The 27267-nt window shown below is 41.3% G+C and overlaps 1 protein-coding gene across 4 annotated transcripts in view; it reads left to right on the forward strand.

Annotated features, from left to right (window-relative positions):
- The window catches only part of p115 (General vesicular transport factor p115), a 76468-nt gene that overhangs the window by 11020 nt on the left and 38181 nt on the right, over positions 1 to 27267 (forward strand). For all 4 annotated transcript variants that reach the window (XM_075691544.1, XM_075691531.1, XM_075691537.1 and 1 more), the window contains exons 8-14: positions 4010 to 4098; positions 7451 to 7605; positions 10024 to 10229; positions 14612 to 14722; positions 19360 to 19481; positions 23741 to 23922; positions 25483 to 25601. In XM_075691544.1, coding sequence (XP_075547659.1) covers positions 4010 to 4098; positions 7451 to 7605; positions 10024 to 10229; positions 14612 to 14722; positions 19360 to 19481; positions 23741 to 23922; positions 25483 to 25601 — 984 coding nt within the window. The remainder of the gene's footprint in view (positions 1 to 4009; positions 4099 to 7450; positions 7606 to 10023; positions 10230 to 14611; positions 14723 to 19359; positions 19482 to 23740; positions 23923 to 25482; positions 25602 to 27267) is intronic.

Here is a 27267-nt window from a genome sequence, read left to right on the forward strand (position 1 = left end):
CTGTTTCTGGCTATTTTTCATGGATGACAGTACATTGCCAGCTATATTCTGTTTTGGGTTTCGCACACTACCTGGACGTATATGTCTACACTTTCAGCAGTAGTGGTTTGTAAAACAATGGGTAGCTACCTGATCACCAGACTCCGCTATGTTGTAGCCGTTGCAGCCAGAGTACCAGGCTCTAAAGTAGGTCATACGGGCTCCCAAGTGGGTAAATTTCTGTTAGCACATACCACTGAAAACTTTGGAGCAGAACCATTGAATGCAGTGCTTATTATTTGAGGGCCAAGTTCGTAAGTCCAACAGGCATCCTTCTTGTGTGTTCTTTCTTTTTTTGTGCTTTTTCTGATGCAGAAGCCATTTGTGAACAAAATAAATTGGATATATTGTAAATACGATGTCTGTAGCAGATTTTAGAGCAGTTTTCGTGCAATGCAATGCATGCTCAATGCAGCAGGAAAATGTGCCATGGAACAGCAGGTCCGGCGGACTGCCAAAAGGGTGGAAGCGAAGAGGTATACGAGCCTCAGTGAACCTGATGTTCCGAGTGGTTTGGTCAGATATTCCAACTGGGGCAAGTGGGAACTGAATAGTTTTTCCACAAATTAGTTTGGAAGGTTTGCATGCGCAATCCTGATCAGTGCCCTGGAATTAATATATTTAGTGGGGCCTCTGTGCTTTCTGGCCATGGTGTTAGCACTGGAGCAGTTATGCTAACATCATTTTCAAAGCTGTTATTAAATGAAATCTGCAGGGCTCTTATCTTTATCTCCTTTAGCTCTTTATCTCTATGCTTAGCTCTTTACCTCTTTATCTGCCTTGCAGAAAGGTTTTGAAGGCAACACAACCTTCGTAAAGTAATATTTTTGTTTCGTTTTGTTTGTTCCAGCAAAAAGAGTTGTGTGACAGAAGAATGTGTAGAATTCATTGTAGTTGAAGACATTGTCTCAAGATAATGTTATTAGCAGTTCTGTACTTTGTGTATGCCTATTCTAACATCAACAGTGGCATCTTGAGAAACAGCTCCCTGGGCTGTCCAGTCAAGTTTCAGTTTCAATGTACTGTCTTAAGTCTATTTAATTTTTTGCAATATTTTTATGTGACCTGAAAAAATTTACGCTTGACAGTAAATGCAGTAAAATTTGAAACCACCACTTTCCTGGCAGGATAACAAAGACCAGCATAGTTGCCCTTTAATTGGGGGTGCAGTCAACTTTGTGCCACTTTGTTCCTAGTGTTATCCTTTCCTGGTATAGACACTGATAGATGGGCATGCACTTCATGCACATCAGTGATTGATACTACAATCTTCTAAAAGATGGCGATGGCATCCACAGGCTATGCATGTTTGCAAAGTGAGGAAGGGGATGTGCAATATGGCATACTAGGGAGCATGAAAAATTGTGCTACTACAGGACTCTAGGTTATAACTGAAAGACGCGTGCACATTCGGACTCATTTCTTGGCTGTCTGTACTTAAAGTAGCTTGCATCACACATTTACTTTTTGCAGCCATGACTGTCCTTATAAACAGCACACATTGAGGCACTCAGTGGGGTGGGGAAAGGCCAACCTTCTGGTGGCAGCCCTCCCATTACTGGCTTATCTTAGCTCTATACTAATTAGCTGCAATGTTGCCAAGCACCTCAACAGAACCATTGCTTTAAGAATATTTCATCATAATGAAGTTACAGGAAACTTGAGCTTTAAAGGCAGCCTTAACATCCGCAACACATAAGTAACTATTCTGAATTACCTTTATTTTATAATAATTTTCAATCGAACATGAAACAAAATGTGCCCTCCTTTAGTAGGCCTGGGAAGGTTCATTGCCTCCTTGCCCCCACCCCACCCTTGCGCACATGTCTGTACTTAAAGATATGAGTGCCTGTTCATTATTTTCATACACTAGTCCATTTTGTGCCAACAAACAGCTCATGTATCGAATGTGGGATAGTCTACTCGGCTTTGAGCAGAGTTCGCTTCTTGTGTACTTTACAGGCTTTGTGTGGGGACAAGAATGTAGTGAATGAAAACGTTTATTATACAGTTGTAACGTCTTTATGCAAAAATATAAAACTAAGTTACTTGCATATTTATTGAATAAGAATAGAAGAAGCAACATTGCATTTGAAAAAAAACCTAAGCCGCTTCATGCTGTGACATTTACTGTTGTGTTGGCCTGATAACTTGTATTGAAACTTCAATCCTTCAATTTTGCACTTCACTTTGATTAGAACAGCTGCCTATGTATGGTAGTACCTGTGCTGGCCTTAAATGTTAAGGAGAAAATTACCAAAAGTGTTGTCTCTACTACGTTTGAAATCCTGCATATATATATATATATATATATTTTTACCATGTCGTGTAGACATATCCATCTCCTACCTCTCATCTGTGTTTGCGATGAATTCCCGTAACCATGAATCTCTCCTACCTGGTTAAGTTATTTTACTGTGTAACGAAAATTGGCATTCAGTGCAGCTGGCCCTACATTAATTATTATTGTCTGTATTTTTTGTGATTCTATACAGTTCAGCTAATGTTGATTGTAAATTTTTTTTTTCGTTTCTCTTACATGTAATGCACAACTTTTTTTCCCCACTTTGTGTTGCGACATATGCTGTCTTTTGTCCAATAATGATGTATTCACCACTTATGGGGCGGTCTTTGGTCATGTTGCTGGACTGCAGCGTGTTGTAAATAAGGGGGACTTCCCATACAAAAATAGAATTGCGGGTCTGCACAGTGGGTTATGAGGGTTGCTGTAGAGGAGGGCTATGGATTAATTTTGACCACCAAAGGTTCTCTAATGTGCACACTAAGCACAGTACACAAGCGTGTCTTCAGTCTGCCTCCATCAGAATGTGGCTGCTGCGGTCTGGAATCCAACCTACAGCCTCTTCCTCAGCAGCTGAGTGCCATAGCTATTGAGCCACTGCGGCAGGCGATGTCCCTTGAATAAAAATACCTTTTGTGCAGTGCTTTTAAGAGTCCAATAAAGCAGCTAATATTGAAGAAGAAGAAGAAGAAGAAGAAACGTTATTAAAGAATGGTCCGGCAGTTTATTGAAAAAAATATTGAAAAATATTAAAGCGCAGTGACTTCTATATGGGAATGTAGTTAGTTTTACACTGACTGACTTGAGTAAGCAACGATGACAGAGCAACTATTGTGATGTGTAAGGTATGTGACTTTTCTACCACCATGTTCTTGTCATTCTTACACCGGGGATTAAAAAAGAAATTTGTAAGGTTATGTTAATATCTGGTTTTAACACACTGGTATGCAGAAAAAAGTAAATGGAATGCAGTTCTGAGGTCAGTCTATTGTTGTGTGGTATTGTGTCATTAAACAATGTTCTGCCCATGCAAAAGTATGCCAGTGCTACATTTGCATGTGAGCATGTGAGAATTTTCTCTAGTTCCTATTAAATTGTACTTTGACATACAGTTGGCCACAAATGTTTAAGTGACACAGGATTTGCAAGCACTAAAAAACTGAATTCCCACAAAGCCTAGGCACTTGGCATGGAATTCAAAGCTTCTACCTGTAGTAGTTATTGTGGCCTATGATGCCTTGACAGAGTAGAAATTCACATTTGTCATGAAACCCGCATTGAGTAAACTTTTTTTTGGCTGACTGTGTGTTTAGACCGCAGAACTGTGTCCTGTTTACTTTGTTTCTGCTGTGAATAATAGAAATGGGCTCAAAGCTGAAATGTCACTGGTGTCTCTTTGTTACCAGTTGTACAAGACCAGGACTGTTATTATGTAGTGATTCCTTCCACTTTGTTTTATGGCACTCTTATCATTCATTACGCGTGGCCGGCTGATCTCGTTGATAACATGGGCAGAGCGCTGCTCTGACAACTGACAAAGTGCGGAGCATAGTGGCATTGGAATATAATTGTTCCATTATCCCGACCCAAGAACATTCATCTCTGCAAAATGTTCAGTTTTGCCTTATTTTCAGTGAACAAAATATTGGGAAAAAAAATATTTTTCAGACAATAAACACAGTGGCAGAAGTCATACGAGGCCATCACAGTAACCAGGAGTACTTTGCTTCTGTGAATGCTCCTTCCAATCCCCCTAGGTAAGTCAGTTTTTCTGTAGCCATTTGAGCTGGAACATTTTTATTAAAGCAAAAGGCATTGTAATGTGAAATACAAGGATCTTTACTGGTATTGGATAGACATATTAGTGTCGGACATTTTTGTTTTAGACAAGTATAGGAGAAGTAGCAATATAGTACTTGATTGTTGATAATATATGGCGGTAAATTTTGGCTCATGAAATCTCTTAGCATCTTCATTATTGGTGCTTTGTGAGGTTTTCCACCCTGTCACCGCGTGGCAGACACAGTATACTTTTCTTGCTTTCTCAAGTTAAAGGATTTTGATGCATATTGGTGCAGTGAGTAGTACATGCATTGTATGATAATTTATCTGCTTTAACTACTGTCACTTGTTTATAGGTGAGAAACATGCGGACCAACTTTTTTTCATTGCAACAGATGTTCTGAAGGTCACCTGTGGCACAAAGCACTGTTCCATTTCTGCAGCAGGATTACATGGAGAGGCAGGCTTTAGTTGCATAAGAAACCAAAACGTTTATCAATTTCGTGAATATTTGATATTACTTGGGTTAGGCTTGCATTGCACGGTTGGAGTGTGTCGCTTTCCAAGGCTGTTCTATTTTGCAAAGTCATCCTAATGCAATTGCTTCAACTTTTCTGGTTTTGAATTTGAAATATCAGTTGCCATTTGACAAACTGGCAGAGGTTTTATGCCTATAACTGGCTGACCAAGGTACCTCGTGTTGAATATTATATTGCTGAAGCAAGCGTTTATTCTCTTCCATATTTTGACTGATGTTCAGGCTACCTATGTTTATTCTTGTATCTGACGAACTAATCAGCTGCTATAATTTGTAATGCCCAACTAATACAGTATGACTCACTGCCATCATCATGCTGCCTTGCCATGTCCCAACACAGTATGGTCAAGGAAAGTTTATCAGCTGTATTTTTAGCAAGATATATTTTGATACACAATTGCTAATAAATCTTTTACAAATGGAAAAGTTTTAAGAAAAGGCCTTGAAGTGGTTTCAAGTATTGCATCAGTATGTACATTTGGATGCTTTTACGATGAAAACTGTTATTACAAAAAAAAGACTTGAATAATAAGGGGACAAGCATGTAAATGCGTCTAAGAGACAAGGATGAAAGGACAAGACGGGACACACACAGTACACGTAGTGTCCTTGTCTTGTGTGTGCATTTACATGCTTGCATTGCTGAACCAACTGGCCCAGCTAGATTCTTATCTTCCAACGTTATTGTGAGTGCCAATACAATGAAAAATTTACTCTTGTTTAACAAAATGTTGTTGAATGCTTTTGTTTAATAAAATTATTTGTTTCTCCAATTCTGGACCTCTTTGTCTAATGCACGTAAGAACACACACAAAATCTATGGCTGTGATTTCACTTCTAATGTGCAGGATCTTAGCTTCCGAGTACTCGCATGGCTTGTGCTGTCACATTTGATTTTTGCTTGTGCAGTTTGTGCCCCCTTTGTAGGCCTGGGAAGGGTTGTTGCATCCTTGCTGATTATTTTCCAACTCATGTGGTGATGTGAAGTAATGACTTGTTTGTCGGACATTTGTAATTTTACAAAATGGAAGTTTTGAGAGCACATGCACTCTGTTTATGCGCGTGTGCTTGCTGCCAGAAGTAAAGCAGAGGCTGTGTGCGTGACTGAACTCCATGTAATTTAATAATTTCTTGGTTTTGCCTGTCATAAAACAGCTGTGCTCTTTGGAACTGGTTTACGAGTATGTTATCCCATGCATCAGCGTTCATTACTGGCTCTCTGCCATGAATGTAGGTAGCTGTGGGTTTCACAACCCTTCACACAGTCGTAAAGCTGAGAAGTCACCGCTCACGTAGTACTCTGCCAAAGCAGGAGAAGTGCATGGCATAACGACCAGTGAGTAAATCTCTGTTGACAGCAGCATCCATGTGCTCGGAGCTTATGACCTATGATGTTGTTGGTACCATTAATGGGAAGACGGAATCCTGAAAAGCTGCCCCGGTGGACTGTGGCAAGGATTCAGAGGCAGACCTGAAAGTCATGACGACCAGTGAAGCAGTAGCAGCAGTTCATTCCTTGCAGGCCTTTCTTGCAGCATTGCCAGGACTTTTGGCTGAGCACGATGCTATGTCTTCAGATCATCAGTTCAACAGTAGTAGACTACTCTGTGAAGTGAAGCATTCAGAAAAAAAAAAAAATGTTGAAAGTGTGCTCTGAAACTTTTCTTTTGGTAGGGTTTGGTTTCATTTGGCACACTTATTGTGCTTTATTAGGTGCTCTAGGGGGGACAGTCACTCTAATAGAGTAACCTATGCGATGGGGGAAATTCATGGCACCATGATGTAATATTTGTAATGAAAAACGTAATTAGTGAAGAAGGCACTATGGAAAGAGATGTGACCTGGCAGAGTCCAGTCAGGATGAAAAAATTTAAAAGCAGATTCAGGTGCTTTGTGCAAAGGATACTAGCTATGTTTAGTGGACAGGTTTACATTAAAAGATAGTATGACTGTCAGTGTTGTGTAGAACTAAAAAAGTTATGATGAAGAAGTCTTAACAGCTTGAAGATGCAAGTGTCTGAAATAAAGAGAGCAGTAGTGATGTGGATTCGAGACGACTATGCCCTGGTAACAGCCTAAGTTGGGAGTATTTCAGAAAATGTTCAAGTTAGAAAACTAAGATGGTTTAGTTGGATTATGAGAAGGGACAAAAGCTCTATCTTGTTAGGTTGCAAGAGGGAATCTGGTAAGCCAAAGAAAAGGTGCAATGACATATTAGGGAAGGTATCAAAAACCAAGAGGCCAAGGAAGAAATGACACTGGAAGAAACCAATCTATGAACAGTGGTTGTATATAAAAATGACATGGCTGAATAAAGAAGTGAATTTTTGTTAATTATCCGAATGAAAATTTAAATTTGTTGTGCATGTTATGTCTGCCTCTTCATATTACCACCCGCCGTGGTTGCTCAGTGGCTATGGTGTTGGGCTGCTGAGCACGAGGTCGCGGGATCGAATCCCGGCCACGGCGGCCGCATTTTCGGTGGGGGCGAAATGCGAAAACACCCGTGTGCTTAGATTTAGGTGCACGTTAAAGAACCCCAGGTGGTCAAAATTTCCGGAGTCCTCCACTACGGCGTGCCTCATAATCAGAAAGTGGTTTTGGCACGTAAAACCCCAAATATTATTATTATATTCATATTACCCTGCTGCAAAGACAGTCACAACACGGGCATATTCAACAGAGACTTTTCAAACGCCTGCTGTAAATGTGTATACATATTCTTGTAAGTGTATTTAGCTTTCTTCTTCAGCTTGACTCTACTATTTCTACACACTATTTTTTTACAGACCTGCCATAGTCGTCCTGCTAATGTCCATGGTCAACGAAAAGCAGCCTTTTGTCTTGCGATGTGCTGTCCTGTACTGTTTCCAGTGTTTCCTTTACAAAAACGAGCTTGGCCAGGCGCAGATCATCCAGACTCTTTTACCCACATGTGCAGACAGTAAGTTGATCCTGCATTTTGGATGGCCTTTTAATTTTTGCTTTATGACCTACGGTCACACTTCTGAGCACAGCTATATGGGCAAAATTTCAGGCACCCATTGGCTAATCACACTGTACGTCCCCAATCAGTGTGAGTGCCTTGATTGTAATGTATATGTATTGATGAACTTGTGCTCGCAATTTTATTCTTGTTATTAACTTTGTACCTCATTACTCATGTTAGGCAAATTAATAGTTAAGATTAATATGTAAGGATTATAATGCCAGCCTCTACACTTCTCATTTACCCCTGTTGTGTACAAAGCTACTATGTCAAGAACAAAGTGGACTATGGCAAAAGTTTAGTGGAAGGTGTTAAGTGACAGGCAAATGTGATTTGTAGCTGTGAAGGAAGTGTTAGGAATGTACTATAGTAAAACCTCATAACAAAGTTGAAGGGGGAGCCATAATTGCTTTCTTATATCAATTGTTGCATCTATTGCAATATGAATCTATAAAAATTTCAAGGGGAATCTCAATTTGTTATAGCCATTATTTCATTATATTCCATTTCGTTGTTATGAGGTTTGATTGTATACAGTGAACCTCCCTTAACCGAAGGCATAAAATGAGAAAGATAATTAAAGATGACTGGAGATTCAAGGGGTGCTATAAAGTAAAATTATTCCAAACTTTTCTATTCCAATTCTGCAATCAGCTCTCCACGATTGGTCAAACACCTTTTTGGACCACCCCCACTTAACCTGTCTGTCACGCGACGTCACGAAAACTGTGATAGCTCCTCATCTGATATGACTTGTACACACTGATTATGCATGATTTGATCAAACAGATGAAAAGTAGTTATTTCTGATTCAACCCCTTTTTTCCATGAGCCCTCGGCTATTGGCCAAAGTTTTCGGGCTGCACTCTTCACCTGCCTGTCACACGACGTCGCAAAACCGTAAAAAACTCACTGCGTCAAAGGGACGTGTACGTGATAAAGATGCATTAATATGCTGAACAAAACTGAATTTTCTTCTGAATAGCCGCAGGCTGCCCCGTTCCGAAAGGAATAAAAGATGGCTGCCACCAATCGCTCAGGCACTGGCTACTTGCACCTGCCAGAGAGCATGGGTTTAATTGCATATAATAAAACTTTTTGCATGGCCGTGTAACATTTTCGAGTACTTTAGGCACGTTTATGACCTCGTTCTGTCAACTCTTCTTTGCTGAGGATCCATTTCAGCGTCATTCTTAAGCTTCCGTTGCATGCCGCTGCGATTTTCGATCAGCCACCTCAAGCTAAGTAAGGGAAAGCGGACCAGTCACAGACGCCGGCACCACCCTCTTGATCCGGTTATCGATTTCCAGTGCAGTGGCTCGACCCCATCGAATTCCTCTCCACTTGAGCGTGCTCCTTGCCTCTTGTCAGCCAATTAGATGAGGCAAGCCGCCCAGTGTAGGCAATTTTATTTGTTTTTCAAGCAAAAAAAGTTACCTCCTATGAATGAGGAGAGGATTTGATTGGTCTGTTCAGACAACCCTGCGGGTGACCTCCTGATCCTTGCGTCGGCGGTTACGCAAATTTGACGTCAGGAGATTGGAATAAAATTATATTGGAATAGTTTTACGTTATAGGGCCCAATGTATGCAAAATGTCACTGTATTAGGTGCACATTGCAAACTCAGAAGTTTAAATAAACCACAACGGTGCAGCTGCCATCTATGCATAAAAATGCATGACGTAGTAGGATGTAAAGGATACAGGTATATCAGAGTTGCCTTTTGCCACTGTCCTCGTGTGGAGCACGCTGCCCAAGCACACTCTGGACTCTTTTGCTGCAGATTTGTCAAGTACCTGTGGTCCACTCACAGTGTGCCCACATTATCATTACTTATCACGAATGTTCACGAGCTTCTTCGAATGTTCTTCAAAAATCATCACAACCACTACATTTTTTCCTTCATTCTTCTATGCTTTATGTTTTCCGTTCTTGAGTGCTAAGGTCTGCTCTGTGTCTGCTACCCATCGGTAGTGTCCTTTCCTGGTCTAATGTTTAGAGATATCAGTAGCCTACCAGGAGAAGCACTCGAAATAAGGAGGTGAGAAATACATGGTGCTATGGAAGCTTACAATATGCCATGAAAATCATTTCAACTTGGCTGACGTTTTGAGATATATGCAAGGTCGAGTTAATACTAGTGCGAAAGACAGGAGTTGAGCATGCTGGTCCCTCGCATCTCCATGGTCAGCAGCATTAGCATAAGTACTGACATCGTGGTCTTGAGCACTGAAATGGTCTTTTTCTGCATCACCCTTGAAGACTGCCCCTCCATGGTTGCCATCTCTTGTGGCACTGCTGTTTCCTTGGTTGCTGCCAGTGTGTTGTCTTCTGACGTTCCTTGCTTCCCCATCCTCCTGCTTCTCTGCCAGTGACGAGTGTGACAGCGGGTCAGCTGCTATGTGGGGGTCTATTCAGCACAGACCCGCTGAGCAATTGGTTTGCAGCCGTGGCCCTGTCGCATGCACTTGTTGACAACCCAACGCAGAAAGAGCAGCTCCTCCGTGTGCAGCTTGCCACCAGTGTGGGCAACCCACCAGTCTCCCTCATGCGGCAGTGCACCGCCATCCTTCAGCAGGTGAGAACTGTCTGCAGGGAGCAGAAACTGGTAGTAGGCTGGCACAGTGCACTGGATTGTGATCTTAATGTTAGCAAAGAGGGCTATTTGTCTTGCACTAGTGACCGGAAGGAGTTGTTCTAATGATGATCGATTAATTTTTTTATTTGGTTAATGATGAATCATTCATCATTTTAGCCTTTAATCGATTAATTGCATTCAATGCAGGGTTTTTCATCGAATAACTGATTAATCAATATTTTTGCCGGCTACTCTTAAAAAGGTTGAAACACAGTTGTCTACTCTTGTAGGAACCTATTTTAAGGTTTGAGAGGTGGAACCAACTTTGAAACACAAGCGTATAAATGTTTGATAAAGGATAATTTTTAACTCGTTAAAGACTAGGTAAAGTTGACACTAGTGGCTTTCGAGAGGATAAACAATATATGGTATAAAATGGCACTTAGTGCAGAATTAAATAAGAAACATGGCACTAGTGAATAGTACAGTTAAACAAGAAATAAGAAAAATGGCAAAAGTGAAAGGTGAAGTTAAACTGAAGTATGCAATAAATTGCACTATGCACAGGGTAAAAGAATATTACTGGTTTAGGATCTTAAATCACATGCTCTTTTCTTGAGAGCGAAGGAATGTCAATTGGCCGGGATGTTTAGGTAAAAACAACACTTTCTTTGAATGCCCACACAACCAGCATGCGAGAATAGATGCTCAGATGCTATAGATTTGCTGGAATCAGCATGAACTTCATTGCTACGTCAAATACATGCTCCAAGCCAGTGCGCATGCTGTGCCATATCTTTAGTAGACTGGAAGTGGCATGATGATCAACGACTGATCAACGATTGTGAGGACATTTCAAACCTCCGGCTTCAGATGCTGTGGTGGCATGTGTGGTGTGTGGGAAGAGAGGGAAAGCGCTCGGCTCTGCATCACTTGGTGCTCTGAAAAACAGTCGAAAGTCGCTGTACCACAGCTGCACAGTCATTGCTCATGTGCTGCCATTCCAGTACGATTTAATAATTTTTGCGCCACTCCTGTCAAACGCTCAAAAACAATCAAACGGGTCTAATTGATTAAGTCGATTAAATGGAAGGTGGACATCGATGAAGATTAATTGTTTTGTCGGATACATTTAGTTGATTAATCGATTAATCATTCATTGATTACCAACCTCAACTTCAGAGCAAAGCTGCTAGCTGGCTTCGCTTGCATAGTATCAATGATCACAGTATGGCAGTAGAGGCCATCCTTGAAGCATGGGAACTTTGCACATACATGCCACAGGCATCAAAGGTATGCTTAGTGCCTGTGATTGACCGAGTTACAGCACATTTCAAGCATATGCAATGTTTTGTCAAAAAGTTTCTGGATTGGATGTCAAAAATGTTTGAGAATAAATTCATTCCCCTCTTGCACAAGTCACTGCTACTACACCAGCGAATAGAGGTACTGTCCCGAAGGTATGATGAGTCAGTGTTGTAAAATTTTGTGTGGTTTGTTCTACTGTGATTTGCACCATGTGTGGCAGCCAAGGAAAGCAAGGAAATGTTGCATAATGTTGACTCAGCTTTAGGAGGGAAGCTATGGGTTGTCCCTCAAATTTTGTGTTGTTTTCTTTGTTTAGTGCATTCAGAAATTTGATTAATGTTGATGAGTGCTCTAGTCGACCAATGGCCAGTTCAGTGCTTAAATTATTGAGAGTATGTAATATTTGCAAAAATCATAATCATACCATTATTGCTGTGAAAGTACTATTAGGGATTGGTCATGCATGTTGTCAACAGCTTTTGGTGGAGAATTTCGGGAATATGCTAGCTGCATAAACATTTGTGCTCAGACGCTGGAGTACTGACCAGAAACAGCAGCTACAGCTTTACATCTTGTTGAGCATCAAAGGGGCTGCTAGTAATCTGAACTTTCTTTCAAATGTCGATATTGTTGAAATCTGAGCTTGTGCCTCTGATCTGGTAACCAAAAGGAAACGCATAAAGTCCAAGGTTTGCCTCAATCAAAAGAGGCAAGTAAGAAGCAGTGTCAAGCCAAGGTTGATTTGTTGTTTGATTACCAGGGAATTTCTTCCTCTTGCTCAAACAGTTATACTAGCTGCATTCTGCATCAAAGTAATAGACAGGAGAGGTCGGGTGGAAGTGACCTAATTAGTGTTAAAGAAAGACAAATAGCTGTGCCATCATGACAGTGTGCTAGCTCGTACTGTCTTCATGACTCAGTAATTATAAAACATTCGTGAATACTTCAACAATTCACAGCTTCTTTGGAATTGTTCTCAAGCCTCAAAGGAGGACTAGTTTGAAGGTGATGGAAACCACTAATACCTGAAGGAAGCCTGTCTGTATATTAAGCCATAGGTCCGGAAACTTTGACAAGACCGTGTGCAGGCGGTTGATTGAAAATGTAGAAAAAAGACAATACATCCTTGATGGCACATAACTCCAAGCGTCAGAGTAGATTCACATTGCCCAAAATTCATATCTCATGAAATGAAACTGCCATACATAGAAATGAAACTTAAGAAAATTTAGTTTTGACCGGGAATTTGTATTATTTAACAGTGTATTATGGGGCTTCAACTCTAATATGCAGTTATTCAGTACCTTCTGGCATGCTAAAAGGTGCACTGTAAAGCCTTATCTTGATTCATATTGTTATCCACCTCAGTAGCGTAGTGGCTATGGCGTTGCACTGCTGAGCTCAAGGTTACGGGTTTGAAATGGCCGTAGCAGGCGGCATTTCGATGGGGGTGAAGTGGCATATTTAGATTGAGATACACAATAAAGAACCCGATGTAGTCAAAATTAATCTGGAGTCTCCCACTACACTGTGCCTCATAATCTGATTGTGGTTTTGACACGTAAAACCCCAAAATTTTATTGAATGTTTCTGAGTCGTACTGTACGTGACTTGCCTTCTTTCTTTTTTTTTTCTTGTCACAAAAAAATTTGCCTCAGTTTGCTCACATGTCGCTCCGTCATTATTTTGTGATTGCAAAAAAACTGCATATATGTGGAGTAGTGCAATATAGTATGTTAAACAACTGTTACCATGCCAGAGGCACTTTCAGCTTCATCTTGTGGGGATGCCGAAACAACTTTCTCAAGTTATTTTTCATATCTCAAAATTAATAAAGCTTCTTTTCCACATTTTTTGCATTAACATTTATGTGCTTTCAGTAGCTCATGGTGACTATATCAGCTTCAGTTGTTTTTTGTCCTTTCTGTGCAGAGTTGTCAGGTTTGACAATTTAAATTGATTGCAAGAACAGATTGGTTAATGATTTTAATCCCCAATCAATTCTTGGGCTGTGAAAGATGCCATAGCGGAGGGCTCTTGATTGACTGCACTTGGTTTTCCTTAATGTGCTTTTAAATTTAAGTACAGGAGCATTTGTGCCTCCTGCTCTCTTCAGACTGCAGTCATGCCATAGCTGAGCAAAAGAGAGTTGACAGGGTTCATGTTATTGGAAAGGCTCTATACCGTAAGTTGTTATGCAGCTAATGAAATATTTCCCATATTGTGATTTCACCGTAGTTGAGGTGCACCGCAGCTGAAGAAACTTGAGCCACTGGTTATTGATCCCTGTCTCAGTGAAGCAGTTGTTGGCATGCCATTACATGTGTATACTAAATGAGTACAGCACCCCATGACAACTAGAAAAAGTTAGAGATGTTAGGTGTACGACAATAAAGTAAAACAAAAAGAAAAACCTGCAGCTGAGGAAAATAGAAAGAGTAGCCATGACATCTTGATGGTGTTGTGTTGTCAGTTTTATAACAATATTCTAGCAGCAGCTTTAGAGTAAAGCTCTTAGGCGGCTGTTCCTGCATCGAGTGTCAGTGTGACCAAGCAAATGAGTGCAGTGGATGAAAGAGCAAACGCAGAGCGTAGCGGGGGATAAAAAAGTGGCGAGAGTGAATGGAGTGAGAGGGGGAAAGCAGAGGGGAAGGGTATGGCAAAAGCGGGAGAAGAAAACCATAGTGTTGTGCAAGACGCAATGGCTACGTTATAGTGCCAGAGTAATGCACGTCATCTGGGAGATCTGTCTGCGGCAGCTGCTGTGAATCGTGCCCACGTGTCACCCATGTGCTGCTTCTCACAATCTCCCGATTAGCTGGGCAGTCGCACCACACTTCGCACCATTTGCATTGTACCGCATGAGACAGGTTGTCCACGCCAGCCAATATATCACAAAATGAAAACACGTATAGAGCTGCGGTGAAATTTTGCATTAGGGAGTATCGTAATTGTCGGTGAATTCTTTTCTAGGATGAGGGGCTGATATCGTTCTGCTTTTCTTTTTTCTTGAACAATGTTTTGTGCATTGGGGCAATAATTGTCTCCTTTTTTTTTTTAATACTTCCTTGCAGGGTGGAAAACTGCAGACACGGTTAGGTCTTCTGATGCTTATGAGCACATGGCTGGCCAACTGCACGCTTGCAGTGACAAGTTTCCTCAACATCCCAACAAATATCCCTTATGTATCCTTTTGTTTTCATGAAAATTAACTCTAGAGCCTTAACATGGCTGCTAGTGCACTACTGATGCTATAACAGCCAAGACAACTTGTGTATCCAAATTTGTTCATTGATCAAACGTGGTCGAACAAGAAATAAGTCTTTGGAGCCTACGTTTTGTCAGGCGGACTTGTCGTCAGGGCAACAACTGCTTTTGCAAGTCTCTGGATCCAACTTTTCGACAAGAGGACTTGCATCTGTCAGAGTAACAACTGTTTATACAACAGAAGAAATTGTTGGCCTAACGAAAAACCCCTTGTGCAAATGTTGGTTTCAGACTGGCATCTCTTGTTCGACCACTGTTGATAATTTCAAGTCTCCATCTTCCTGTGTACCTCTGTCTCATTAAAATTTGCTGCTTAGTGATAGGGCAATTACACAGGGCATGCTTTAAATAAGCATGTGTCACACAGCATGCAAAGAAAGCATGTGTTTCGGCATACCACGGGCCACAATGACAAGAAAGAGCTTACAGCCATACTATTTCAAGATAATCATAACTGGATGTAAGCAAGTTTTGTTATGCCTAGGCATTATTTATATATAGGAAGCAAGAAATAAAGCTTGTAAAGGCTTTGAAGGCTGCATTATTGAAAAAGTAAATAAAATGTATATGGTGCTGCTTTACACCAAATCTTGGTGTTTCTAAAATGAAAATTAAGGTAAATGTGGTGGTATAGAGAAATTAAGATGGTTTAAAAATATTATGAAGAAATTACGCACGGTAAAGAATAATAAAGGAAAAAGTGTGCTTCAAAGGGTTTTGTACAAATTTTCGCTGCACACTTCTCAGCACAGACGCTCTTCTTGAGTCTGCATTGATGATAATGACCCGCCCATGTGCCAAGTTCCTGAGACTGTGCCTCATTGAGTACCTCATTCTTAAAAGGAGGGTTTTGCCTTTCTATTCTGACCACAAAAGTTTCAATATGGCTTTCTTTTGTTCATTGTTAATTGCGAGGAAGCCAGGCCATTAGCAAGAGCAAGGGAAAGCACATTTAATTTGGTGGCGGTGGTATGCATACTGAGTTCTGTGTACATATAAAATATCCATCTTCGTTAGAGCAGTGTGCTGTACAATTAAAATGTTTGTAGAATTGCTATTGTTTTAAACAGGGTATAATATCTGTAGCATAGTTATTTATAATCTTGGTGTGCAGTAACAGAAGTGGAGGCATTTTGAGATGCCCCAAGAGAGCATCCCTTGCTTTATCTGGAGAATTCGGTACCAATCTACTAAAGAATTCCTATATGCACTGATAGTTTTCTGCTTGAAAAGCACTAAAGCCGAAGTAAAAACACCTATAACAGGATCATCTTTGTACACGCAGCTTTTCATTGAGTAGCATCTCTGCATAGAAACACAGGGGTGGGACTCCTACACCAAATGCACCATTTTGATACAAACACAATTTCCCGTGCCGAATTGTGCCAAACATAGAAAATTGACTAAAGTTGTGTCACACTGCACCAGAACAGCTTCGGTGCTCCGGCAGTGGCCGCGAACAGTGGGCTGATTCATTTTTCAATGAAGAGTGCAGCCATTCACATTCCACACACTGTGTGATAGCGCCTCCCACAATTTCTCCTAATTTTCGAGCTTATAACACTAGACTATTCGGCGCTTCCGGCAAGTGGCCAGTGTGCACGCGGCCACTCCCGGCTGTCGCTGCTGTCGGAACGGCCAGGACGGCTGTATTTAGAGTGTACTAAAATATGGTTTAGTGGGCCGAGTGGCGTGGCGCTCCCTATTTGAGGCGCAAAACAACAAAAAGTAGGCTGAGGGCGCTGCAAGCTAACTAAATATTACGGAAGCACCTGCTGCGGGTTCAGCGGGCAGGTGTCTGTTCTCAGGGTTACTGTAACACAAAACTATTCCAATCTGTTTTTGTACCCATGTGAGTGAGGCCTGAGCCATTTTGACTTATCACGATGGGCAAATGGCGGATTTGGAATACAAAGTCGCAGTTTCGCCTGAAAAGCAAAGCATCAACTGCAATAGCCAATTAGTAGACAGCAATATAAAGGAAGGATAGCAGCCTTATTGGCCATATAAACTCTTAAAGATTCGCTTACTAACTAAGTTAACAAGCATGATGTCATGTGCGCACAGGCAATTATAAACACATCTAGTTCGATGAGAGTGGGCACTCGCTGTCAAAAGCTGGTGTGAGCAAGAGCGGTAGCAGCAGCAGGCAAATTGACCTTTGTGATGCCTCTCACTTCAACGTGAACTAAGCAACAAGAACACAGCTCACACAAAGCTATGAGCCCCCGGTACACTAGACTCTACATGTATTCATCGCAGATCACTTTCAAGATAGGGTCTGCACGGCTGTGCCACATGCAGCAGCCGCCGAAGTAGACACTCCCCCCCCCCCCCCCCCCTTCTTCCCCTCCTCCTGGTAGCTTGCATGCAACGGAAGACGGTGTGCTTCCTCCATGCTTTCCACCTTTGCGTATGCGAGATTTAGCTACCGTTGTCGACTCAGCCTCACATACTTTCATTTGTGCATACAGCATACAGCGCATGGTGACGATGTTATCGGCCTTGGACTTTATACGAAACATCACAGCGACATTACGGCAGAAATGTGCTTCGATTGTTCATATAATTGCTATCGCAATAAAAACAGATTGTAATAGGTTTGCATTATACCAGCCCAGGGTCCATGCGGCTCTCTGGATCTGCGGTGACATATGGTGACCCAGAAATTATGTTGAATGAGTGAATTCTGGGGTTTTTCTTGCCAAAACCACGATTTGATTATAGTGGGGAACTCCGAATTAATTTTGACCATCTGGGGATTGTTAACATGCCCCTAACACACAGGACCACGGGCATTTTTGCGTTTCACCACCAAGGAAATGCGGCTGCTGAGGCCAGGATTCGATCCCGTGACCTCATGCTTAGCAGTGCAATAAAGCTGCAAGTCACCACGGCGGGTCAGAATTTATGTTACCGCGTCGATTGGACCGCATAATTTGAGAAAATTTTTTGCTATCATCATGAGTATTGGCGTCGGAATATATAGTTCCATCGTAGTGCCACCAGTGTTTTCGGCTTTACAGGAAAGCGTGCGGCGTCCCATCGCTTGACCCACTCTTCCGTATTCTAGTACGCTATAGCTACAAAGCGTGCTTCTATGGCAGTGTGTTCTCATTGGCTTGCGGCAAGGTGAAACTATTCCTATTATGTCGAAATGTTCAATAAACCACAGTAGTTCATAACTGTGGCTTCTTCGTATGGCCTGTTGGTGAACTGCATCTCCAGGCACTTCACCCACATTGAGACACGAAGAAAAAATGTATTTATAAAAATATGTGCTACTTTTCGAAGTTTTCGGATTCGATATTGCAGAATGCATGTTTTTTGTGATTGCTACCACTAATTAAACACCTACAGGACCTATTACCAAAATTAGCATGCACTAAACGGTTTCAGTATCAGCTAATCTGCTTCAAAATTCAGCTTAAGACGTTGGTTAAGGCAGTTGCAGCACAGCGCTTGTGTTGGTTTATTCTGTGTTCCATTGTGGTTTCGAGGGGCGCTGCCATAGCCCATTAGCCCACCAAAATTCAGATTGGCCTGCTCCAAACGGAATTTTACTTGCTCCAAAAATTTGCTCCAGAATAACTTTGGGCAGTCCCACCCCTGGAAACAGATGGTTGAAGCTGAGGTTATTGGTTAAAAGTTTCAGGCATACTCTTAGTCTCCCATCAGGTTTGGGCATTGCAAATGGACTAATGCAGTGCATAGGTCATGACCTAGTGATTGTGTCTCCAAAGTATCAACTTGCTCCACGGCGCGAAGATAGCTCAAATTTCAAACGAAAGCCAGTGCACCCTTCCTCTCGAGGGAGTCCTGCTGCCTGCCCGGGAATCAAGGTCACAGATAAATGCGCGTCTGTGTAAGATGCACTGCCTGCAGTGTTGCTATTTATGGTACTTGAGTTTGGTACATCATCCAATGCAGAACACTGCGAAACTGCCCCTGTAAGTGTGCGGTGCAGCAAAAAACTGGAAAAAAAAAGAAAAAGAAGAAGAAGGCAAACCTCTAGATGTTAACGTGTCTCAGTTCCACAGCTCCAGTGTGGGAGAAGGCAGAGCATGAATGTTGCTTGTGGATGCTAGTTGAGGCAAAGGGAGGTAGTGTCTATAATAGCAAAGAAGCTTGTCCCTTGGTAGCATGGCAATGCATTTCAATTTCTTCCATCTCTCCTAGTAATAAACCAATTTGTAAAATTGTTGCATTAAAACATTCTATAGACGGGACGTTATAACTTCCTGTATATAAGCGAAATTTTCAATGGAGCCTAGTCAGGGGCCCTTTAAAGCAGCAGTGCCTGTCCACAATTTCTGGTTCATGCTCATAAAGTACCACTACGCTATTGACCTTGAGGCCTAGACCTGCTTTTTACTCAGAAACCACAAATATAATATGATTTGTAACCAGGAGTGGAAAGACGTGTCATCAGGTGAAAATATCCTATACCATACATTGCAGTGCTTTGCAGTATCCACAAAAGTGAAGGGCCTGTGGAAGGGGGAAGAAGTGGGTAGCAGAACTGGATTGTGTATTCTCCTTATCTTGTTCATAGCTTACTTCGCAAGTTGGCCTTGCAGAAGGTGATGAGCACGAAGATTTAGTTCAAGGCCTGTGTGCATTTCTTTTAGGAATTTGCATTGAATTCAACGATGATTCTGTACCAAGCTTTACTAGGTGAGCACGTTTATTGATTGATGATTCTTGTGAATCTATACTAGCTGTAGCGGAAATTGCAACATATGGAAATAATAAAAAAGCCTGGTGACTTTCACGCCCATTTTGTAATGGAAAATGCCGTTAAATTTGACATTGCCGTACAGGAAAGGACATTGAAACATGTGACATCAAATTGATGTCAGTGTTGCTGTGGCTGAAGTGCTAGAATAAAATAAGAAATTTAGCCTTAATTCTCTCCATTTACAACCCCTCATCCTCCTTAATCTTTTATTTTGTTAGTAAACATGCAAAAAATTTTCGATGAGTAATCAGCCAGCATCATTTAATATTTCCCATTAGTTTCTCACCAAGTGCAGCGTGAAGGTGGCATTGTTGCCATGCTTGCTGGTAATGTCGAGTTTCAATGCAGTGAAAATGTGGATTAACTAGCTCAAATTGGCTCAGTGTTATCAAATCGACTCACTTATTGCCACCAGTGAACTTGTAAATTACCGTGTTGCTGGGACACTGGCAGCATAAAAAGTTCAATTTTTGTGAATAGTCATTTGAAAATGTCATGTTTTACATGTGAGTGTGCTTCAGTGTTCTGTGAGCATTTATAGAAACCTGCTTTTTTGTCCTAAAATGGGCCCCTGTATTCATCTATTTTGCACTCACTATCAGTCTTCTGAGCATTTGCAGCCAGTCTTTTTTTTTTTCTTTGACAGTAATTGTTCATGGCTACTGAGAAATTTAATGATTAACTGTGATATTTTATTCACCTTGGCACTTAGTGAAAGAAAGAGAAGAGACAGTACTTTGGCTTGCAGCTTGTTTTGGTACTTGCCTAATCAGAGCTGTCCTTTAAAGTATTTGTTGCACAGAAGCCACAAAAAAAGAAAGAATGAAAGAAAGAAAAAGAAAGACACTCTCTCAACCTGGGTACTCACTTAGGCTTGAAACTGCAGAATACATGCCGTGCCCCTCAACTCCAGGCTGCATGCTTAGGCTGTTGGAAGTTCTGCAATTTCCTGGTTGCTGCGCTGCAAAAACCTTCATGGGCATCCCTGCTATTGTGCTTGATAGAAAAGGCCACATAAGTTCAAGGCTGCAGGGCGAGCCTCCTGACTTAGCTGTGTGTTGGACTCCAGGGATTCTTCGACCAAATTACTATCATATCCAATCACCAAAGCTATATTTATGGCCCAACTTCAGGCTGACAATGATGTGCACATTGTGTTTCATTGCTAGTGTTTACTGCAGCCTGCTCACTCACTGCACAAATATTCCATTAGGTATCACTTTTGGTCAAAATTAACTTTTTGCTTGAAAAGTCTTGCTTAAGCATTCTTCTTTTGTGTGTAGTACATAAAAAAAAGAAAAGCTTGTGTAATGAAGTCGTGGTGGCTCAAGAAGCTGGATGTTTTCTTCTTGTTTGACTGCCTACTGCTTGACACAGGCGTGCCTCATAATCGTGTCGTGGTTGTGGCACGTAAAATCCCAGAATTTTTGTAACCCTTTAATGACAGTACATATAAATTCCCCAAAATAATGTTTATTTTCTATTTGAATGTGCAATATAATAGAGAATAAACATAATCAATGAAAAGAAAAATATATTTTGCTCAAATTTTTTTCAGCAATAGGGGGTAAACTGCAGGAAGAAAACTGGAAGTGGGCTTCACTTTGAGCCACCCAAGGCTTCATTTGGAATTTGTACAGACAGCTCTCATCATTTGTGAACCATATGTGCACATTTAATTTGCTTTGCATCACATGTGTGGCACCACTGTAGCCAGATATCTTGCATTGGTCTCTCTCTTCTGACCGTGCTTTCAAAAGAAAGCGAGTCATGTGCCAAACTTGTTTCTTGTCCTATATTTCTGCTCTAAACCAACAAATGGCTCTTGCTGCCTGTCAGTAAGTGTTGTCCAAAGATACATAGCCAGAAACTTTGTACTCAATACCAAAACTTGGCAAGAAAAAATTTTTTCATCTGGTATGTTGTCTGTAGGCAACACTCATTAATAAAGGATTAATAAGGGTCAGACCACCATGGCAGTCGCATCAAACGTATAGATAAAACTGCCTGTTTTTGCATGTAGCATCGTTTCATTTGGAATTCTTTGAATGGAGGTTTCATGCTGAATGAAAATCTTTCTGGCCTCAATCATACAGCCATGATAAGAAAATGATTGCAAACTGTAGACAGTGTGATCAGGAACATAAGCCAAATATTTTGTCACCACTGTTTTGTTACTCTTTAGCACATTTGTTGAACAGCAACCTTGAATAGTTTTTTTTTTGACATTAGACATTATTTATTTCATCATAAATGTGTACATCAACATAAGCAAACAACTGTTGGGCCCATAGCCAAGGCTAGTGTAGGCTCATGTGGTATACATGCGTATGTGCTACGGCAATCAGGACAGTGATGAACAAATGCGTATTGATTGTAGATAATTGTACAGGATGAGAAACAAGAGGGAAGAAATACATACATCAGTGCAGCAATAGAATAGTATTACTGAAAAAATATCACCACAAAGACAGAGCAACATTCTTAACTAATTTTTGAGAGATATAAGGGAGTTTTAGAATAGGGGCCCCAATAGTTTGGGGTCCCAAGGAGCTTTGCAGGTGTTAGCGTTGGGGCACGTAGGAGTGAAGAGTTTTAGAATAGGGTTTGACGTTTGCGGATAGCGTCTTGCGTTGACAGCGCCACTACGGCGTCAAAAAAAACTATTAGAAATAATTAAATAAATTATACCATTTTATGATAGGAATAATAATTTTTACTTGCATGTATTCACGTTTAATTACAATTTAGAGGTTATTCTCTGTAAGCAGCAAACAATTAGTTGCGCTTAGTTTTGAGCAAACCAACTTTACTAGCCTTCACCAGCCAAGCTTAGCCGCGTTAGGCCTACGAGCCATAAAATCCACAATCGAATTCAAAATCAGCGGCGTCTAATGAGTCAATCTTCATAACACACGCTAGTTGAGAGAAAGCGATAACAGCACTTACTTCTCCTAGCTTGCGAACTTCACGCGTTACCGCGAATCGAACCCAGTTTTGTGCTAGGTTAAAGCCGTCGCTTCAATGGGTGCCGCCATGTTTTCCGACGCAAAGCTTTTGGGGCCGCTATTTGGGCTCCCGCTAAATCGGTGAAATAGCGTTCTCAACGCAAAACCCAAACGGAGTTTGCGTCTTGCGCATGCGCAGTGGCTTCGACGCTATTTCTTTGGGGCCCCAAAACGTTTGGGGCCCCTATTCTAAAACTCTCGATAATCTTTTTATGAAAAACAAAAAGTTACTAGCACTCTTCACTTCTATTGGTAAGGCGTTCCATATTTTTGTACCATATGTGTACCGTATGTGTTTCGGGTAACTGGTAAATTGAAATTTATGTTAGTAGCGTGCCTAATATTTCGTGTAGGAATCACAAATATACTAAAGAACAATGAGTGATTGCGACATATTATGTTATTCACTAAAATAGCAACTTTCATTTCGGAGGATAGGGTAAAGGGAAGTGTTTTCAACCTGCAAAATAAATGACTGCTAGATTCGAATGGACTAGAAAACGTCATTATCCGCACTGCTCTCTTTTGTAAGCGCAAAATTGGATCCAAATATGTTTTAAATGTGGACGACCATGATTTGCAACAGTATGTCATATGACAATGAAAGAGAGAAAAGTAGATTATTTTCAGTACCGAAATATCGAAGCATGCCATCGCCTTTAAAAGCCCATAACACACTGACGCTAGCTTCAAACATACATTATCAATGTGTGGCTTTCAGTTTAAACTACTGTCTAGTCTCACGCCCAGATATTGTGTTCACCTGCTCCAGAGTGCTATTATCAAGACATATTTGTACACAGCCCCCCAAAAAAGTAAGTGATAAAGGAGCAGTAGCTAGAGCATTGCCCCCGCTGTGTAAAAACGTGCTGAGGGGGAGCAGGGAAAGTAAACATTGTGCTCTTTATTATTATCGTGCCCTTTTCTAACATTTCTCTGGTAATACACCACACTTACTCCAGTGTGTTATCAGTTTTGAAGAAAAGGTATTGCAGGGTCCCTTTAAAAGCGATGAACTTGAGGACTCCCGAAATATTTTATGGACTCCCGATAGGGTCATAACTTTCTTTTTTAAAACTGCTTACACTATGTGCTATATTCCTTTTTCATGCTATTACTGGATGATTGGCGTCTTTCATCAGAGCTATAGCAACTTGGTTGTTTTTGTATTCCTTGCTGGCGTACAGCGAGTCCCTCTGCCAGCTGCTGATGAAGCGTGTGGGCCTGGACACATTTGTGGATAAGCTGGTGGCCATACCGAAGCAGGAGTGCTACAGTCAAGCAGCCCAGAAGCCGCAGCTCAAATACAAGCACCCCTCAGAAGTGTTCTTTGACTACGAGTTTTGTCGCCTTTTTAAATCTCTTGAAGGTAATGGAACAGCGCTTTCAGAAGATATATATTGGCAGGGACAAAGAGAAAAAATAGACAGGAAGGAGCACGCGCACACACAGACAAACGCTAGTTTCATCCATCTATTGCTTACATCTGCTGAAACTTCTTGCATACACATATGCTGCCTGTTTCAGTCAAGATGAAGTAAAATTTTTAAAGCACTGAAAACGAAAATAAATGTTTTCTTAGCATGACATGGTAAAGAATTACATGTTATGTGCAATAGCAGTCTAGTTAATCCAATTCTGCTAATTTTTAATTAACTTTATGGCAGATAATACACTTGCAAAATTGAAGCTGTTAAAAGCCCAAGGCATCCTTGGAATCATAAGACCATCACCAGTTGTGACTTATTTGTCCCTAAAATTTGCTATGAAATGTGTTGTCATTCCATGCAGTTTTATCTTGCAGTTCATAAACAGAGGTCTTTTCCTTTAGTAGTATGCAATAAAAACCCAGCAGTTTGTATCTCATGGTACCCATACAGGGCTAGATTGCACAAACGTTGAAAGCACATAGAAAATACATGCACCAGTTGGAGCCTTTGCTTCGGGTTAGATTACTTTAGATTAAGCAACATTATGTTCTGGCAACATCACAGCATTGTCAACTATAGTATCAGTGTGTACTCTGCATCCCTTTTGTGCTCTCATTATAGCTGGAACACTTAAGCATGGCACATGCACTACACAATCCTGTCAAGTTAACCAATGAACATTAAATTGACATAAAACTGTGATTTTACACTGCATACTTCCACATATGTTTGACAAGACCATTTCATCTGCTAAAATCTTGATTTTCAAACTAGTGAGTGCTAAAGTAATGTTTTCCTGTACTACGTTGAACGAAATTTATTTTATAACACATTTTGAAAATGCATAAATTGAATCTGGCTTTAGTTTCAGGGCTTTTAGAACTTACCTTGAGCACAAGCTGTCTTTGATTGTGCATTTGAAACAGCCTTGTGTTATCTAAATGACTTGTCCAGAAGTTTGCAAAGTGATGTAAAATTTTTAGAGGGAAAGTTGGGGGCATCTACCTTGAAGTAGCTGCATGCTGCTTCTCAGACGTACCAACTTATAGTTAGCATAAATCATTATTGATTTGTTGTTTTTAATATTGTGTCATTTCACACATATTTCACACATTCTCCTGGTGGTCCTACATTCAAGCTGCACAGTGCAGTACCGTCAATTGTAGGCTGGAGTTGCACTGCTAGTAAAATACTGCACATTGTCGTTAATTGCTAACAATGGAATATTTAACTTCATGTTATTACTACAAGAAAGAAGTTGATCCATTGCAGTTTTATATTTTTTAGCGTTTAATTGGAGATAGATTTAAAGTTGTTTAAGAATGGTAATTTACATTCAGTGACATTCACTGCTAGGTTTCTGTGACAGTAAATAAATTCGTTCCACACAAAGTGGCAATGCCTTTACAATGGGCAACTCACGCAACCATGTATGACTGTTGGTACACTGATACAGATTATAAAATGAGTAACAGAAAGAAATTCTCTCTTGGTTTCAGGCACAATTATAAAGGCAGTGCAACCGCGACCAAAAGATTTACAGAACGGGCCTGAGTCCAACATGACAGCGCAGCAGCATTCATTGCTGTTGCAATACAAGACAGTTATCAGAGATCAGGTAAGCTAAGACAGGGACATAAGCCAGGAAATCTTTAAAGCTCCTGTAAAGGGTAAAGGCTGGCCCGCATGACATATACAATTTGCACAACAATTTGGCTAACAAGATAGGTGTGAGCACAGTAGTTGTGGGAGGCCCCAGTGTTCTGCTGCTGAGCATCAGGTTGCGTGTTCGATCACCACCTACATTCTTATGGGGATGCTGTGCAAGAACAGTCTTGTGCTTAGGTCTACATGCACTTTAAAGAACTTCAGGTGGTCAAAATTAAACTGGAGCCCTCCACTACAGCACCTCTCATGCTTTTAAGTGCTAAATGCAAACATTTTGTTTGATTTCGGTGATGCAGCCAGTGCCTCCCCTTCCTTCCTTCTTAAGCAGGAAAAGGGGGCACAACTTTGCTGCATGCACGTGGCATTCTTTATAGAATGCATGGATAGTCGGGAAAGGCCAGTAATTTTGAACAGCATCATGTGTTGGTGAATTCAAGGGTGCCAAATGGCTGTAATGTGCAATTAAACATGTGCAGTCAGTTTGTGACTGCGTAATTGCAGTGCACTGCTGTAAGCAAATGAATCGCAAGGCAGCAGCACTTTTATTTGCTTGCACATTCTAGCTCAATGAAGCCCTATGTTTCACATCATCTGGAGGTGTGCAAGCTGCTGAGGGTCATCACGCTGCAGATTTCTCCTGGTTGCAAATTTTGCCTAGTGCCTCCTATATTAAGTTACAGTGTGTGACTGCATATGGAGTCCACCTTCCAGTAGGGCCATACGGCCCATGCTGAACTTTCTCTCCCATCTCCTTTGCTGGCACCTTTCTTTCATGATTTAATCTCACACCTTCCACCACCCGCCCTAATCCTTGTTCACTTAGTATACTTGCTTTCTCATGTACACTACAGTTTGGGCGGCCACAACACAGCGAGGCAGTAATGGTGCCTACAGCCACACCTTTGTCTCTTTTTCCCTCCACTGTTCCATTTTAGTTTTGATACAGTATGTAAAAAAACATCCATAATGGTGTCGATTGTGTGCAAAGGATGACGGCCGTAAGGAAGGTAAAAGGGTGAGAGTCCGGCAGTGGCCTGAGTCGCGGTGTTGTAGGCGTAGATGACAAACGGAAGAACTAGGTCCTAATTAGAGCGATCAGGTGAGACATACATGGTGAGCATGTCACCAAGAGTTCGATTAAAGCATTCCGTGGTACCGTTAGTCTGTGGGTGATAAGCAGTGCATTTACGATGAAGAATAGCACATTCAGCAAGCAGTTGTTCGATGACTTCAGATAAGAAGGCGCAGCCTCTGTCGCTTAAAAGTTCATGTGGACTTCCATGATGAAGGAGAAAACGGCAAAGTATGAAATTGGCGACCTCCTGCGCTGTAGCATTTGGTAGAGCAGCAGCCTCTGCATAACGGGTTAAGTGGTCTACCGCAACGATCATCCACCTGTTGCCGGTAGGAGTCAACGGAAGTGGCCCGTAGAGATCTATGCCCACGCGATCAAAGGGTCGAGATGGGCATTGTAAAGGCTGGAGTTCGCCGGCGGAGTTGTGCGGTGGCGCTTTGCGGCATTGGCACTCATGACAAGAGCGAACGAAGTTTCGAACGAAATCATACATTCCCTGCCAGTAATAGCAGTGTCGAAGTCTTTCGTAGTCTCCCGCATG

The sequence above is a fragment of the Dermacentor variabilis genome, chromosome 1, assembly GCF_050947875.1.
Source record: "Dermacentor variabilis isolate Ectoservices chromosome 1, ASM5094787v1, whole genome shotgun sequence".
Taxonomy (NCBI): domain Eukaryota; kingdom Metazoa; phylum Arthropoda; class Arachnida; order Ixodida; family Ixodidae; genus Dermacentor; species Dermacentor variabilis.